The sequence below is a fragment of the Pristiophorus japonicus genome, chromosome 11, assembly GCF_044704955.1.
Source record: "Pristiophorus japonicus isolate sPriJap1 chromosome 11, sPriJap1.hap1, whole genome shotgun sequence".
NCBI lineage: Eukaryota > Metazoa > Chordata > Chondrichthyes > Pristiophoridae > Pristiophorus > Pristiophorus japonicus.
The window spans coordinates 113,158,095-113,173,175 of NC_091987.1; the positions used below are offsets into that span (position 1 = coordinate 113,158,095).

The following is a 15,081-nucleotide window of genomic DNA, read 5'->3' on the forward strand; positions in this document are numbered from 1 at the left end:
TGCTTGTTTCCTCTCTCCTTCAAATTCACTTTCTTTATTTTTGCTTTCTAATTCCAGCTTTACTCCCCTCCCTATTGAATCTATTTTCAGGTTCTCATTCCCCTGCTAAGCTAGTATAAATCCTCCCCAACAGCACTAGCAAACTCCTCCACGAGGATATTGGTCCCGTCTCTGTTGAGGTGCAACCCGTCTGGCTTGTACAGGTCCCACCTTCCCCAGAAGCAGTCCCAATGCCTCAGGAAACTAAGACAATGCCTCCCGCCTGCACCATCTCTCCAGCCACGTATTCATCTGCTCTATCCTCCTGTTTCTGTACTCACTAGCTCGTGGCACCGGGAGTAATCTGGAGATTACTACCTTTGAGGTCCTGCTTTTTAATCTCTCTCCTAGCTCCCGAAACTCTGCCTGCAGGACTTCATCCCTCTTTCTACCTATGTCATTGGTCCCGATATGGGCCATGACCTCTGACTGTTCACCCTCTCCCCCAGAATGTTCTGCAGCCACTCAGTGACATCCTTGACCCTGGCACCAGGGAGGCAACATACCATCCTGGAATCACGTCTGTGGCCGCAGAAACGCCTGTCTGCCCCCCTGACTATTGAATTCCCTACCACGATAGCAGGCAGACAAACAGTCTGAAGTTGTAGAGAGTTCAAATGTAGATCAAGGACATCCCTTGGAGGAAAGCTATCCTCAGGATCAGCCTATAATGAGTCTAAGTTCGACACCATGTTTGGAAGGTTCTGTTTGAGTGCAAAGGTATTCTCTTCGAAACAGAAAACCAGTGGTTAAGTTTGATTTGTAAATATAGCAAAATAAGTCCATATCTTTTGTTATGTATAACTATGCAAGTTATGTATGATAATTATTTTGTTATAATTACTTCTTTATTAAGGAGGGAGAAGTGTAATATAGAGCTCCACCTAGTGGACTACTGCTCCACCTAGTGGACTACTGTGGTAATGCAGACATTGCTGTTTATTCAATAAAAGCATCAGGTGACAGGTCACCTGACAAGTTCCTGAGTTGAAGCCATCTTGTCAGTGTGTGCTTTAGTGATGTCATAGCGAATGGGAAGCTAGCCAAGTACTATAAGATCATTATGGCTGTGAAGGAACTCTTTCTGCCATTCATAGTTAATACACTGGATTAAATTGTTACAGAATTTAGTGCAAATTCTCATCTAAGCAAACATCCTATTGTAGAGATATAGATTTGGATCTACAAATTTTTACCAGATCTCAGCCTTCAATAGACGGTGTGCTGATCCACCATGCCCAAGACTCAACTAAGTAATTTTATGATTTCATCTACAGAAGAAACATAACTTTCAATATGAATGTTTTTGACTTACAGCTGTATACTGCTGTGAAGTAAATCATTAGCAGCTGTTTGCCACCCTTATTACTTAACCCACTGTTGCTGGCAAAATAAATATGGAAAATGTAGGTAGGCAATATAGAGATAATTTTTAATACATTTTCATAAGATAATATTTTACTGATGTGGGTGCATGGCTATCTGCACTGGTAAAACAATGAATTGGAAAAATGCAAATGTACTACTTTCTGTGTAATCTGGCCTACCAGTATGCACTATAATGTCATTATTTGGTGACAAAAACACTAACTTTGAAATGTATGAATATGTATAAAAATGATGCAGTGACATATAGGATTACCTGTATATAGTAAGCATGTGATAAGCTTTCTGAAGCCAGGTGTTTCCCTTTAATTGAGTTCTGCATCCATAATTTCACTGTGACAAAATTAGGAGGAGAAATGTGTTCTTTTTATTAGTTAATTAGTGTGTTTAAATATAGAAAATGATTAATAACATCAACTTCCCCTTTGAAATGTTTCTTTAGGCAAAAGCAACATCAGCTCCAGCACTGTGCTTCCTCTTTCTACTCAACTTTCTTGTAAAACTGCTCGCAACCAGCTGGATTCCCAGAAGCCTCCCATGTGATGTGAGTATAGGGAACAATGGCTCCGCCATTCAACTAGACTGTAGAAACTGTCACCTTAGAAGCATACCAGGAAACATTCCTTTGAATGCGACCAGTCTAAATCTAGCAAATAATCAGATCACAAATATTTCCAATTACTTCCCTAAATTACAAAACTTAACCAAACTAGATTTGAGTTGGAACTATTCACCTGGAAGCATTGTATTGCACCCGGATAGGAGGGGCATGAGTATTGCAGAAGGCAGCTTCGCCTCCCTGATAAAACTACAAAAATTATACCTGGATGGAAACTACCTCTACAAAATCCCTAAGAGACTGCCATCGAGTTTACAACTGCTCAGCCTCAATGAGAATAAGATTTTAAATATAACAAAAGAAAACCTACCAAACCTGTCAAACATAGAAACATTTTACTTGTCACAAAACTGTTATCATCACAACCCCTGCAATGTGCCTATCCATATAGAGGATGGGGCGTTTTCAAGTGGCAAAAAACTGAAGGCTCTCACACTTGGCTTGAACAATTTAACTTCTGTTCCGCGTAACCTGCCACAAAATTTAAGTTCGCTATGTCTCCGTGGAAACAGGATTCAAATTATAAACCAAGACGATTTCAGTCATCTGGTTGATCTGGAGTTCCTTGACTTAAATGGAAACTGCCCCAGATGTTACAACGCTCCTTACCCATGTGAACCCTGCCCTGGAGATGATTCCATTCACATACATCCCTATGCTTTCCAAAGGCTTGCAAAGTTAAAGATATTAATTCTTTCCAGCAACTGCCTCCGCAAAATGCAAAGCAGCTGGTTTCAGAACTGTACCAGCTTGAAAGTTCTGCAACTTCAACTGAATTTCTTGATCCATGAAATTGCTACAGGAGACTTTTTAAACCACTTACCCGGGCTAGAAGAACTTGACTTGTCATTCAACTATGAAATAAAAAATTATCCAAAAGATATCATCCTTTCAGGAAATTTTTCCAAATTAGTCTCCCTGAGACAATTACATATTGAAGGTTATGTTTTCAAAGAACTCAATCCATTGGATCTAAAACCACTGTACAGTCTCTGCAATCTTACTGTCCTCAACCTTGGTACGAACTTCATTAAACAAGCAAACTTAACCATCTTTAAACAATTTACATCACTAAAGATAATAGCTCTGTCAGAGAATAGGATATCACCTCCATCAGATGAAGGGGATCTTTTTTATGGTTCTATATATAAAGGCAAACATTCTCCTTACATAGAATCAAGTTTAAAAGATTCATATTTATTATCTGAAAATAGCAAAATAGGATATGAATACTTTGATGACGATGACCATATCCTTGAATTAATGGTGAAATGGGCTTGTCGATCTTATGGGAAGACATTGGATCTGAGTTTGAACAATATTTTCTTCATCAACCCAAAGCAATTTGAAGGCTTTGAGGAAATAAGGTGCCTGAATTTGTCAGCAAATGCAATCGGGCAGGCTTTAAATGGTACTGAGTTTGCATCCTTGCCCAATTTGAAATACTTAGATCTTTCTTTTAATCGACTTGATCCAGCTTATGATAATGCTTTTAAAGAACTGAAGCAACTGGAAGTACTGGACTTAAGTTTCAACAAGCACTATTTTATTGTTGAGGGTGTCACACACAAAATGGGATTTATCGAAAACCTGAAATATTTGAAAGTGTTAAACCTAAGCCACAATGCCATCTTCACCTTGACAGAATCAGGATTGAACAGTGACTCATTGGACATTCTGGAATTCCAAGGAAATCGCCTGGATATCTTATGGAATGAAGAGGACTGCAGATATATAAACTTGTTCAAAAATCTAACTAACTTAACATATCTTGATTTGTCTTTCAATCAACTTAAACGTATCCCATTTGCTGTTTATGAAAATTTACCACATAACTTGTCATATTTGTCTTTGAGCCACAACAGTTTAGACATACTTGATTGGGCTAAACTACAATCATTGAAGAATCTGCTGACCTTAGATCTGAGCAACAATAAATTAACCACTGCCCCCGATAGATTGTATAATAACACCAAATCACTCCAAAAGCTTTTACTGAGAAAAAATAGAATTTCTGAACTTCCCATAAGCTTCCTTACAACTGCAAACAGAATAAAATATCTTGATTTAAGCTATAACAAAATTAAAGTGTTAAACCAAACAGTTTTCCCAGCAAGCGAACAACTTTTCCTAGAAGTACTGGTTTTAAGAGGGAATCCGTTTTATTGCACTTGTGAACTTGCACCATTTATTGCATGGATTAATACTTGTGACCTGGATATTCCTCAATTGGCTACTTATGTTACCTGTGATTCACCTGAAGATCATCGAGGACAGAGCATCATTCTTCTTGACCAGCATGCGTGTACAATGGATAACGTTGCAGCTTCATTAAGTTTGGCTTCTGCCATCATCATTATTTGCACTATGGTTATAGCAATTATCCACCATCTGTTTTACTGGGATGTATGGTACTTTTACTATTTCTGCACTCCTAGATTGAAAGGATATCAGTATCAATCTCTTACAATGCAGAGCTGTTCCTACGATGCATTTATTGCTTATGACACTTCGGATCTGGCTGTGTCAGACTGGGTTGTCAATGAACTATTAGTTCATTTGGAAGATAAAGGAGAAAGGCAATTCAGCCTCTGTTTGGAAGAGAGAGACTGGGGGTTAGGAATAGCTGTTGTTGACAATATTTCTCAAAGTATACAGAAGAGCAAAAAGACTGTTTTTGTGCTCACACGGAGCTATGCCAAGAGCGGAACTTTCAAATCAGCCTTTTATATGGCTCACCAAAGACTCCTGGATGAAAATGAAGATGTGATTGTACTGATCTTGTTAGAACCTGTTTTAATAAACTCAAAGTATCTGAGATTGAGGAAGAGATTATGTAGCAGCTCTGTGCTATACTGGCCTAAAAACCCGAATACTGAAGGTTTTTTCTGGCAGTGCTTAAGAAATGTAATAGCAACTAACAATCAGTCAAGATACAACACAATTGCAGAGTTCACTTAACTCCAATTGAACATTTTTACTTTTATCCACAACATATACAACCTCTAATCAGGCAGGCTGAAAACTCAAATGCACCTGCTTAGCTATCTATCTTCAAGTATGGCCTGATTATGTTAAGCTCAACCATGACTCCTTTACCTGACCAAGTTATCTTAGCACTAAGGTCAACTTGGAGAACAAGACCAAGTCTAATTTTCTCATTTCCCTTCTTGTTAATTGTAATGTATGCAGCTGTGAGTATGCTCACAGGTGTTCCTGGGCCGGGCCAAGGTAGTCAATAACAGGTCCAGGCAGAGGGCGTCATTCAGCCCGACTGCCTGCCTATCTTCAGCGGCTATGTTCGCGCCAGGGTGTTCCTGGAGGTGGAGCACGTGGTGTCCACTGGTACACTCGCGGCCTTCCACGAGAGGTGAGCACCAGCAGATCATCAAGCCCGGCAACCAAATTTTAATTTGTTTTAAGTTTCCGTAAAAGTTTATTTTGAAATTTGTGGGTTCAAGGGCACTTGATTTTATGTTCTATTAAAATAGTTGTAGAGCTGTTGCTCCAGAGGAGTTGGTGGTCCCCAATGATGGGCACTCTATGCGAGAGTCCTCCCTTTATCGATTGGGGACTTGGCCTGGAGAATGTTACACGGAGCAGTCCCGTGCAAAAAGTTTTAAAGTCGGTTCACGGGCTCCCAGGCCACCTGTAATTTCTGTGGTCGAGAGGAGTCCGTGTTCCATGTGTATATTGAGTGTGGGAGGTTGCAGCCCTTCTCCAATATCTGAAGGGGCTGCTCCTCAAATTCTGGTTGCACTTCAGTCCCACACTCCTGATCTTTGGGCACGCTGTGCAGAGGGGAGCAGGCAGATCGGAAGGCTTCCTCATAGGACTGCTCCTGGGCATGGGCAAGGGGAGCATCAGCCGGTCCAGGCAGCGGGACGTTGAGGGGGTCGTTCAGTCCAACTGCCTGCCTCTCTTCCTTGGTTGCATCTGAGCCAGGGTGTCCCTGGAGACGAAGCACATGGTGTCCACCGCTACGCTCGCAGCCTTCCGCGAGAGATGGGCGCCGGAGGGACTGGAGTGCATCATCACCCCCGGCAACCAAATTTTAATTTGATTTAAGTTTCCATAAAAGTTTATTTTGAAATTTGTGGATTCCAGTGCCCTTGCCAAAAGGGGCGTTTGATTTTATTAAAACAGTTGTAGAGCTGTTGCTCCAGAGGAGGCGGCGGTCCCCAGTGAAGGGCTCTCTATGCAGGAGTCCTCCCTTTATCTATTGGGGACTTGGCCTGGAGGGTGTTGCATGGGGCATTCCCATGAAATAAGTTTTAACGTCAGTTCACAGACTCCCAGGCTGCCTGCATTTTCTGCGGTCTGAAGGAGGGTGGCACTGAAGAGCAACCAAAAATCGAGGGGCAGCCATGTTCCATGTTTTTATAAAGTATGTGAAGTTGTAGCCCCTCTTCCATTATTTGAAGAGGCTGCTCCTCGATTTTTGGTTGCACTTCAGTGCCACGCTCCTGACCTTTGAGCAACTGGTGCGGAGGGGAGCGGGCAGGTGTGAGGTCCTCCTCGCGGGACTGCTCCTGGGCATGGCCATTAACAGGTCCAGGCAATGGATGGTTGAGGGGGTCATATAGCCCGACTGTCTGTTTCTCGTCCACAGCTATGTTTGCGAAGTGTGTCCCTGGAGATAAATGCCCTGGACCTGACGACTTGCATCCTAAGAGCTTAAGAGAAGTAATGGCAGGGATAGTGGCATTGGTTGTAATTTACCAAAATTCCCTGGATTCTGGGGAGGTCCCATCAGATTGGAAATCTGCAAATGTAATGCCACTATTTAAAAAAGGAGACAGACAAAAAGCAGGAAACTATAGACCAGTTAGTCTAACATCTGTGGTTGGTAAAATGTTGAAGTCCATTATTAAAGCAGCAGTAGCAGGACATTTGGAAAAGCACAATTCAGTCAGGCAGAGTCAACATGAATTTATGAAGGGGAAGTCATGTTTGACAAATTTGCAGGAATTCTTTGAGGATGTAACGAACAAGGTGGATAAAGGAGAACCAGTGGATGTGGTGTATTTGGACTTCCAGAAGGCATTTGACAAAGTGTCACATATAAAAGTTCACGGGGTTGGGAGTAATATATTAGCATGGATAGTGGATTGGTTAACTAACAGAAAACAGAGTGTTGGGATAAATGGTTCATTCTCAAGTTAGCAATCAGTAACTAGTGGGTGCCGCAGGGATCAGTGCTGGGACCCCAACTATTTACAATCTCTATTAACGACTTGGATGAAGGGACCGAGTGTAACATAACCAAGTTTGCTGATGATACAAAGATGGAAGGAAAAGCAATGTGTGAGGAGAACACAAAAAATCTGCAAAAGGACAAAGACAGTCTAAGTGAGTGGGCAAAAAATTAGCAGATGGAGTATAATGTTGATAATAAGTGTGAGGTTATGCACTTTGGCAGAAAAAAAATCAAAGAGCAAGTTATTATTTAAATGGAAAAAAGTTGCAAAGTGCTGCAGTACAAGGACTTGGAGGTCCTGGTGCATGAAACACAAAAGATAAGTATGCAGGTACAGCAAGTGATTTGGAAGGCAAAGGGGATGAAGTATAAAAGCAGGGAAGTCTTGCTACAGTTATACAGGGTATTGGTGAGGCCACACCTAGAATACTGCACAGTTTTGGTTTCCATATTTAAGAAAAGATATACTTGCTTTGGAGGCAGTTCAGAGAAGGTTCACTAGGTTGATTCCGAAGATGAGGGGATTGACTTATGAGAAAAGGTTGAGTAGGTTGGGCCTCTACTCACTGAAATTCAGAAGAATGAGAGGTGATCTTATCGAAACGTTTAAGATTATGAGGGGGCTTGACAAGGTGATGCAGAGAGGATGTTTCCACTGATGGGGGAGACTAGAACTAGAGGGCATAATAGAATAAGGGGCCGCCCATTTAAAACAGAGATGAGGATAAATTTCTTCTCTCAGAGGATTGTAACTCTGTGGAATTCACTGCCTCAGAGAGCTGTGGAAGCTGAGTCATTGAATAAATTTAAGACAGAGATAGACAGTTTCTTAACTGATAAGGGAATAAGCGTTTATGGGGAGCAAGCAGGGAAGTGGACCTGAGTCCATGATCGGATCAGACATGATTGTATTAAATGGTGGAGCAGGCTCGAGGGGCCATATGGCCTACTCCTGCTCCTATTTCTTATGTTCTTATGAGATGGAGTACGCGGTGTCTACCGCGACAAGGTGGGCACCTGAGGGATTGGAGTGCATCATTACTCCCGCAAACAGAATTTTATTTTGATTTGTTAGGTTTTCCAGTTGTTGTGCCCCTTTAACAAGAGGGGTATTTAGTTAATAGTATAATTTAATTTAAATTAGTTGTAGATTTGTTGCATCGTGAGTGGCTTAGCCAGTCATGTGACTTTCACAAGCCTCAATAAAACCCCAGTCAGTTGGATCTAGATCATTCACAATAAGGTATTTAGTTGTGAGTCTAGTGGATGAAATGGTAACGTGTACTGTGATTGTTAAACCTTTGTTAATAAACCACATAGTTCTTAATAGCAATGTGATGCAGTGAATTCTTAAGCAAAGAACACATGAAACAAATACATTACAATAATAAACTCTGAAACTGCCTCTTATGGCTACCTCTTTCAGTTCCCTCCATCTTCACTGTGAGGAGCTCATGCATTTCTGTGTGTTCAAAATTAGGATATCCTTCTCCCAGGCCTATTGCCTAAACAATTTGTCAATGTAATGATCCACGACTGCTTATTACACAGTTTCATTCCCACCTTCACAAAACATATTTTGTCCTTTAAGCCTACATCTACTCCCTATATTTCATGCCACACCAATCCTTGATCACTCAACTTCCCATTTTTCGTACCATGATTGTAACATCATCAACCTGTCACTTTACTCCAGCTTGGTCCTTACATTCTCCAAAATGGCAGCCATTATCCTCTCTCCTCGCATCACACTCTCAATCCTTATACCTTTCCAAAAACTGCTGCACCTACAATCTTCCCTTTCTTTCTAAAGTCCTGCAATGCATTGTTGCTTTGCAATTGTAATCTCACCTCTCCCACTGATCCCCATCAATCAGGCTTCTGCCTTATTCACAGCACTGAGACAGCGTTGGTCAAAGTCATCAATAGAAACATGGAAACATAGAAAATAGGAGGAGTAGCCCATTCGGCCTTTCGAGCCTGCACCACCATTCAATGAGTTCATGGCTGAACATGCAAATTCAGTACCCCATTCCTGCTTTCTCGCCATACCCCTTGATCCCCCTAGTAGTAAGGACTATATCTAACTCCTTTTTGAATATATTTAGTGAATTGGCCTCAACAACTTCCTGTGGTAGAGAATTCCACAGGTTCACCACTCTCTGGGTGAAGAAGTTTCTCCTCATCTCGGTCCTAAATGGCTTAGCCCTTATCCTTAGACTGTGAGCCCTGGTTCTGGACTTCCCCAACATTGGGAACATTCTTCCTGCATCTAACCTGTCTAAACCCATCAGAATTTTAAACGTTTCTATGAGATCCCCTCTCATTCTCCTGAACTCCAGTGAATACAAGCCCAGTTGATCCAGTCTTTCTTGATATGTCAGTCCCGCCATCCCGGGAATCAGTCTGGTGAACCTTCGCTGCACTCCCTCAATAGCAAGAATGTCCTTCCTCAAGTTAGGAGACTAAAACTGTACACAATACTCCAGGTGTGACCTCACCAAGGCCCTGTACAACTGTAGTAACACCTCGCTGCCCCTGTACTCAAATCCCCTCGCTATGAAGGCCAACATGCCATTTGCCTTCTTAACCGCCTGCTGTACCTGCATGCCAACCTTCAATGACTGATGTACCATGATACCCAGGTCACGTTGCACCTCCCCTTTTCCTAATCTGTCACCATTCAGATAATAGTCTGTCTCTCTGTTTTTACAACCGAAGTGGATAACCTCACATTTATCCACATTATACTTCATCTGCCATGCATTTGCCCACTCACCTAACCTATCCAAGTCACTCTGCAGCCTCATAGCATCCTCCTCGCAGCTCACACTGCCACCCAACTTAATGTCATCCGCAAATTTGGAGATATTACATTTAACCCCTCATCTAAATCATTGTCCACTCTACTGGAAACATCCTCAAAAAATTCCAGAAGATTTGTCAAGCATGATTTCCCTTTCACAAATCCATGCTGACTTGGACCTATCATGTCACCTCTTTCCAAATGCGCTGCTATGACATCCTTAATGACATCCCAATGACCTCTTGTGTGACCCTGCTTGATCTCTGTACTGCCTGTGACCATATCAACAATTGCATCTTCCTCAAACTTCTCTCCACCTCTCTCCTGATTCCATTTAAACCTCTTGCATCATTGAAACTACTTTATCTCAAGTGGCTTCTCCTCCCATGTCCACATCATCCACATAACCATTTACATCATCCTTGCTGCCCTCCTCTTCATCATTCCATACTGATTCTTAGATACATCATTTAGAAGCATGGAGTCAGTCTCCACATGGATGCCAGTGATGCTCATTGCTCCCCATCTACCCTCTCCATCAACTCATGACTGACACCTCTCTCTTGAACTACCCATCCTGCACAAAAGCCTGGATCAGCCATAATTTCTTCTAGTTTAATGTCAGCAGAACTGAAGCAATCATATTTAGCTCCCATAAGCACCTATGATCCTTTAGTATTGATTCATTCGACTTCCACATCTACCACCACATTCTGAGCCCAGATATATGGAATGTTGGCATTCTGCTGGATACTGAACTCAGCTTCCTCTCCCACATCCAATCAGTCGTTAAGATTGCTTTCTTTCATCTCCAAGAACTTGCCTGTTTTTGCCCCTACCTCTCTCTGTCAGCCACCAAAATCCAAATTCTTACTTTTATCAGCATGAGGCTGGGTTTCTCCAACACTTTTATGACTGTGTTTAGAAACATAGAAACATAGAAAATAGGTGCAGGAGTAAGCCATTCGGCCCTTCGAGCCTGTACCGCCATTCAATGAGTTCATGGCTGAACATGCAACTTCAGTACCCCATTCCTGCTTTCTAGCCATACCCCTTGATCCCCCTAGTAGTAAGGACTACATCTAACTCCTTTTTGAATATATTTAGTGATTTGGCCTCAACAACTTCCTGTGGTAGAGAATTCCACAGGTTCACCACTCTCTGAGTGAAGAAGTTTCTCCTCATCTCGGTCCTAAATGGCTTACCCTTTATCCTTAGACTGTGACCCCTGGTTCTGGACTTCCCCAACATCGGGAACATTCTTCCTGCATCTAACCTGCCTAAACCCGTCAGAATTTTAAACATTTCTATGAGATCCCCTCTCATTCTTCTGAACTCCAGTGAATACAAGCCCAGTTGATCCAGTCTTTCTTGATATGTCAGTCCCGCCATCCCGGGAATCAGTCTGGTGAACCTTCGCTGCACTCCCTCAATAGCAAGAATGTCCTTCCTCAAGTTAGGAGACCAAAACTGTACACAATATTCCAGGTGTGGCCTCACCAAGGCCCTGTATAACTGTAGTAACACCTCCCTGCCCCTGTACTCAAATCCCCTTACTAAGAAGGTCAACATGCCATTTGCTTACTTAACCGCCTGCTGTACCTGCATGCCAACCTTCAATGACTGATGCACCATGACACCCAGGTCTCGTTGCACCTCCCCTTTTCCTAATCTGTCACCATTCAGATAATAGTCTGTCTCTCTGTTTTTAACCACCAAAGTGGATAACCTCACATTTATCCACATTATACTTCATCTGCCATGCATTTGCCCACTCACCTAACCTATCCAAGTCACTCTGCAGCCTCATAGCATCCTCCTCGCAGCTCACACTGCCACCCAACTTAGTATCATCCGCAAATTTGGAGATACTACATTTAATCCCCTCGTCTAAATCATTAATGTAAACAGCTGGGGCCCCAGCACAGAACCTTGCGGTACCCCACTAGTCACTGCCTGCCATTCTGAAAAGTACTCATTTACTCCTACTCTTTGCTTCCTGTCTGCCAACCAGTTCTCAATTCATGTCAGCACATTACCCCCAATCCTACGTGCTTTAACTTTGCACATTAATCTCTTGTGTGCGATCTTGTCGAAAGCCTTCTGAAAGTCTTCAGCCTTCACCTTTCAAACACGTTGTCACTTCTTTTACATGGGCTTCTCTACCTCATGTCCCTGCCCTTTAATAGCTATCGGTAGAGGAAACGGTGATATAATGGTAATGGTAATTCAACCCAGTTTGAGTTTACCGATTATCGAGTAAGATGAGGAGAAGCCATGTTGCTGGTGCACTGTTAATTTAAAATGTTTAAGTAAGCACTGGTTCAGAAAGCACTTCACCTATTTTGTTTGATGGAAGATATGTTCTATTCCAGTATATCAAGTGGGGTCATTATGTTGTTTCATTTACTTGATGCTGTCTTAATAAATTATTTTTGCCTTATTCACTATGTTCAATGTTCCATTTGAATTTATTGATGAGAAAGCGGATCTGGTCAGGTCTTGATATGGGGGTGGATTTCCATGTGGTGAATAGCGCCACGTTTGCACCCATGAAAGAAGATTTGTGCTCACTGCTGGACTGGAGAGGTGCTTACAAGAGAGTTTCTGGGGCCAGCTCATTTGCATATCCATTGGAGTAGTGATTGGCATAAATCCATGTAAAACAGGTGTAATCTACTGCACTGCATGTACAGCCAGCTTTAAAAAGATTGTTCTGGGTGAACACTGCAACAGGAGACAGGAGCAGTGCCTGGATCACTCACTTAACTCTCAGATAACTTCACTCCATGGGATAGATTTTGACTTTGTGCAATAGTGTAAAACGGGCAGCCCGTTTTACATCTCTTTCGATTCTTATTTCCATTGAAGCCATGGAAGCATTCCAATCACTGTGTGTCATGATTTCAGTGACACTGGATGAAAATAGTCATGGCACGGTGATTAAGAACTGATGTAGCGTGATTGGCTGCACATGCTCGGATGCCACCAAACATTTCCGCAAGCCCTGCCACAGGTACTGGAGCACTGGTATCTCGGGGTCTGGGACAGCGGAGAGACAGATGAATCACAGTGCCTGCTGCTGCAAGGGCGCCTGCAGCTATGGTGCAGCATAGAGCTGGCACACTCAGCTACGGCCTGAAACTAGGCTCCCCTTCCTTCTGGGCACACTGCAATGCTGACCTATCAGGATGGTTTAGCAGAGAGGCACAGAAGACCAACAACCTTTGCAACCACCTCATGCTGCACCATCGCCAATTCGGGAAGCGTCAAACAGGGGGTTGTGTGCTAGGGTGCTTCATTACTTGCCTGCAGGATCATTATGTACCTTGGTTTTTTTTTCCCCTTCATTTTAGCCCATCTCTATGGGCTCGATTTTCCCCAGTGATTTGCGCTGTTTTTTTGGCATGCACCGCTTTTTTTGGCCTAAGTTAAAAAATTTAAGTTTCCCCAAGCAAAGTGCGCCAGTGTAACTCAGTTAGTTACGATTTTTTTAGGTTAGTTAATTTTTGCGTCATAGGGGACGTAACCTGATGTCTGCGCCAGTTTTTGTCAATGATGGAAGTTTATCCCCCAAAAGTTTCTCCTAGGTCGGCATATGTGACCATTCCTCAAAAATCTTCTGGTGAGTTAAAAAAAAAACAGCGCGCATTGAAAAATTGGTGCAGAAAGACGCCATTGTTTTGGAGGAGTCAAGAAGACTTAAATATGCATAATAAAAAAATTTGTTTTTACTTTATAATGCAGTAAATGGAAGTTTGATGGAATTCTGTAAGTTTTCATGTTTTTTCAACTCACATGCCACCACTGAATGTCTGTAAACAGTTTGGAGGATCAGAGCATCGGCCGGAGAATTAGTCCCGCGCCCGGACACAGGGACTCGGGGTTCGGCTGCAAAAGAAACCCGGGGGTGGGGGGAGGTGGGAGGTGGGGGGCTGTGAAAGGCGATTGGAAGGCATCAGAGGCCTGCACTGCGCATCAAATCAAGCCTGGGTGCGTGGGGGGCTGTGAAAAGCGCTCGAAAGGCATCACAAGATTGCACTGTCCATCAAATGTAGCCTGGGGAGTTTGGAGGGGCGGCAACTATTCCACATAATGATGAGGAAGATGGTGGGGGGGGGGCAGGCGGTAATGTGGAAGGCCCGGCTTGGGCCTCTTCAGAGGCTGCTGTGGAGATTGGAGTGAGAGTGGCAGTTATTCTGTCAATGGGTGCGGGATCTGGGCATGTTCCCTTATTGCAGCAGCTAACTCCAAAATTCGCTCCCTCATGTGCACTGGCAGTATCTCAACTACTTCCAACATTCCCTCCCTCATGTTCGCTGCCAGTGTCTCAACTACCTGCAACATACCATCCCTCATGGTCACTGAGAGTGTTTGAACTACCTGCGACGTTCTCTCCCTCAAGTTCACTGACAGCACATCAGCTCCCTGCGACATTCCCTCCCTTGTGTACACCGACGTGGTTTATTCCCCCCCTCATGTTCCCGGACAGCGTTCTCATTTCTCGTGAGAGTGCTGTTACTTCTCCCGACAGTCCCGATCCCTTATCACCCACCCCCCCACTGGTGGTATCCAGGACTGATGGCATAAGGTCACTGCTCTCCGCACAGATTGCCATCATCTGAACCACCCCTGTTAGATCCTGCACCTTTGGAGAGCACTGTCGAGCTCTCCTTCCCCTCCCCACCCTGGTTGTGGCTCACAGCATCCCAGTGGGACCTGCAGCCTCGGACGGTGGGGCTCTGGGTGTGCCTTGTGCATTCCAGTGGGACTCGCAGCCTGGGACGGTGGGGCCCTGGGTGTGCCTCACTGTACCCTACTGGGACCCGCAGCCTCAGATGGTGGGAAACCATGGAATGTTCCACCAACACTTAAACCATTACTCAGGGAAGGGGTTAGCACCTCAATGGGCGACACCTGCACCTCCTCAAAAGTGAGTGCAACAGTGGGGGCTTCATCCATCCCATACCTCTCCCCCCAACCCCCACCCCCCTCATCCCCATGCTCTTTGTCTGGAAGGTGGGATTGGAA

The 15,081-nt window shown here is 43.5% G+C and overlaps 1 protein-coding gene across 1 annotated transcript; it reads left to right on the forward strand.

The window, feature by feature from the left end:
• Positions 1-2,194: 2,194 nt before the first annotated feature.
• LOC139275565 (toll-like receptor 8) lies at positions 2,195-5,005 on the forward strand. The gene is made up of 2 exons (XM_070892735.1): positions 2,195-3,197; positions 3,267-5,005. The coding sequence occupies exons 1-2, from the start codon at positions 2,195-2,197 to the stop codon at positions 5,003-5,005; spliced, it is 2,742 nt and encodes a 913-aa protein (XP_070748836.1).
• Positions 5,006-15,081: the final 10,076 nt, after the last annotated feature.

What these genes read in the sequence shown, in the direction of transcription:
- LOC139275565 (XM_070892735.1), top strand. Translation starts at nt 2,195, where the DNA reads ATGAGTATTGCAGAAGGCAGCTTCGCCTCCCTGATAAAACTACAAAAA. An exon ending in TTATGGTTCTATATATAAAG is followed by an intron (nt 3,198 to 3,266) that starts GCAAACATTCTC and finishes ATAGCAAAATAG; the next exon opens with GATATGAATACTTTGATGAC.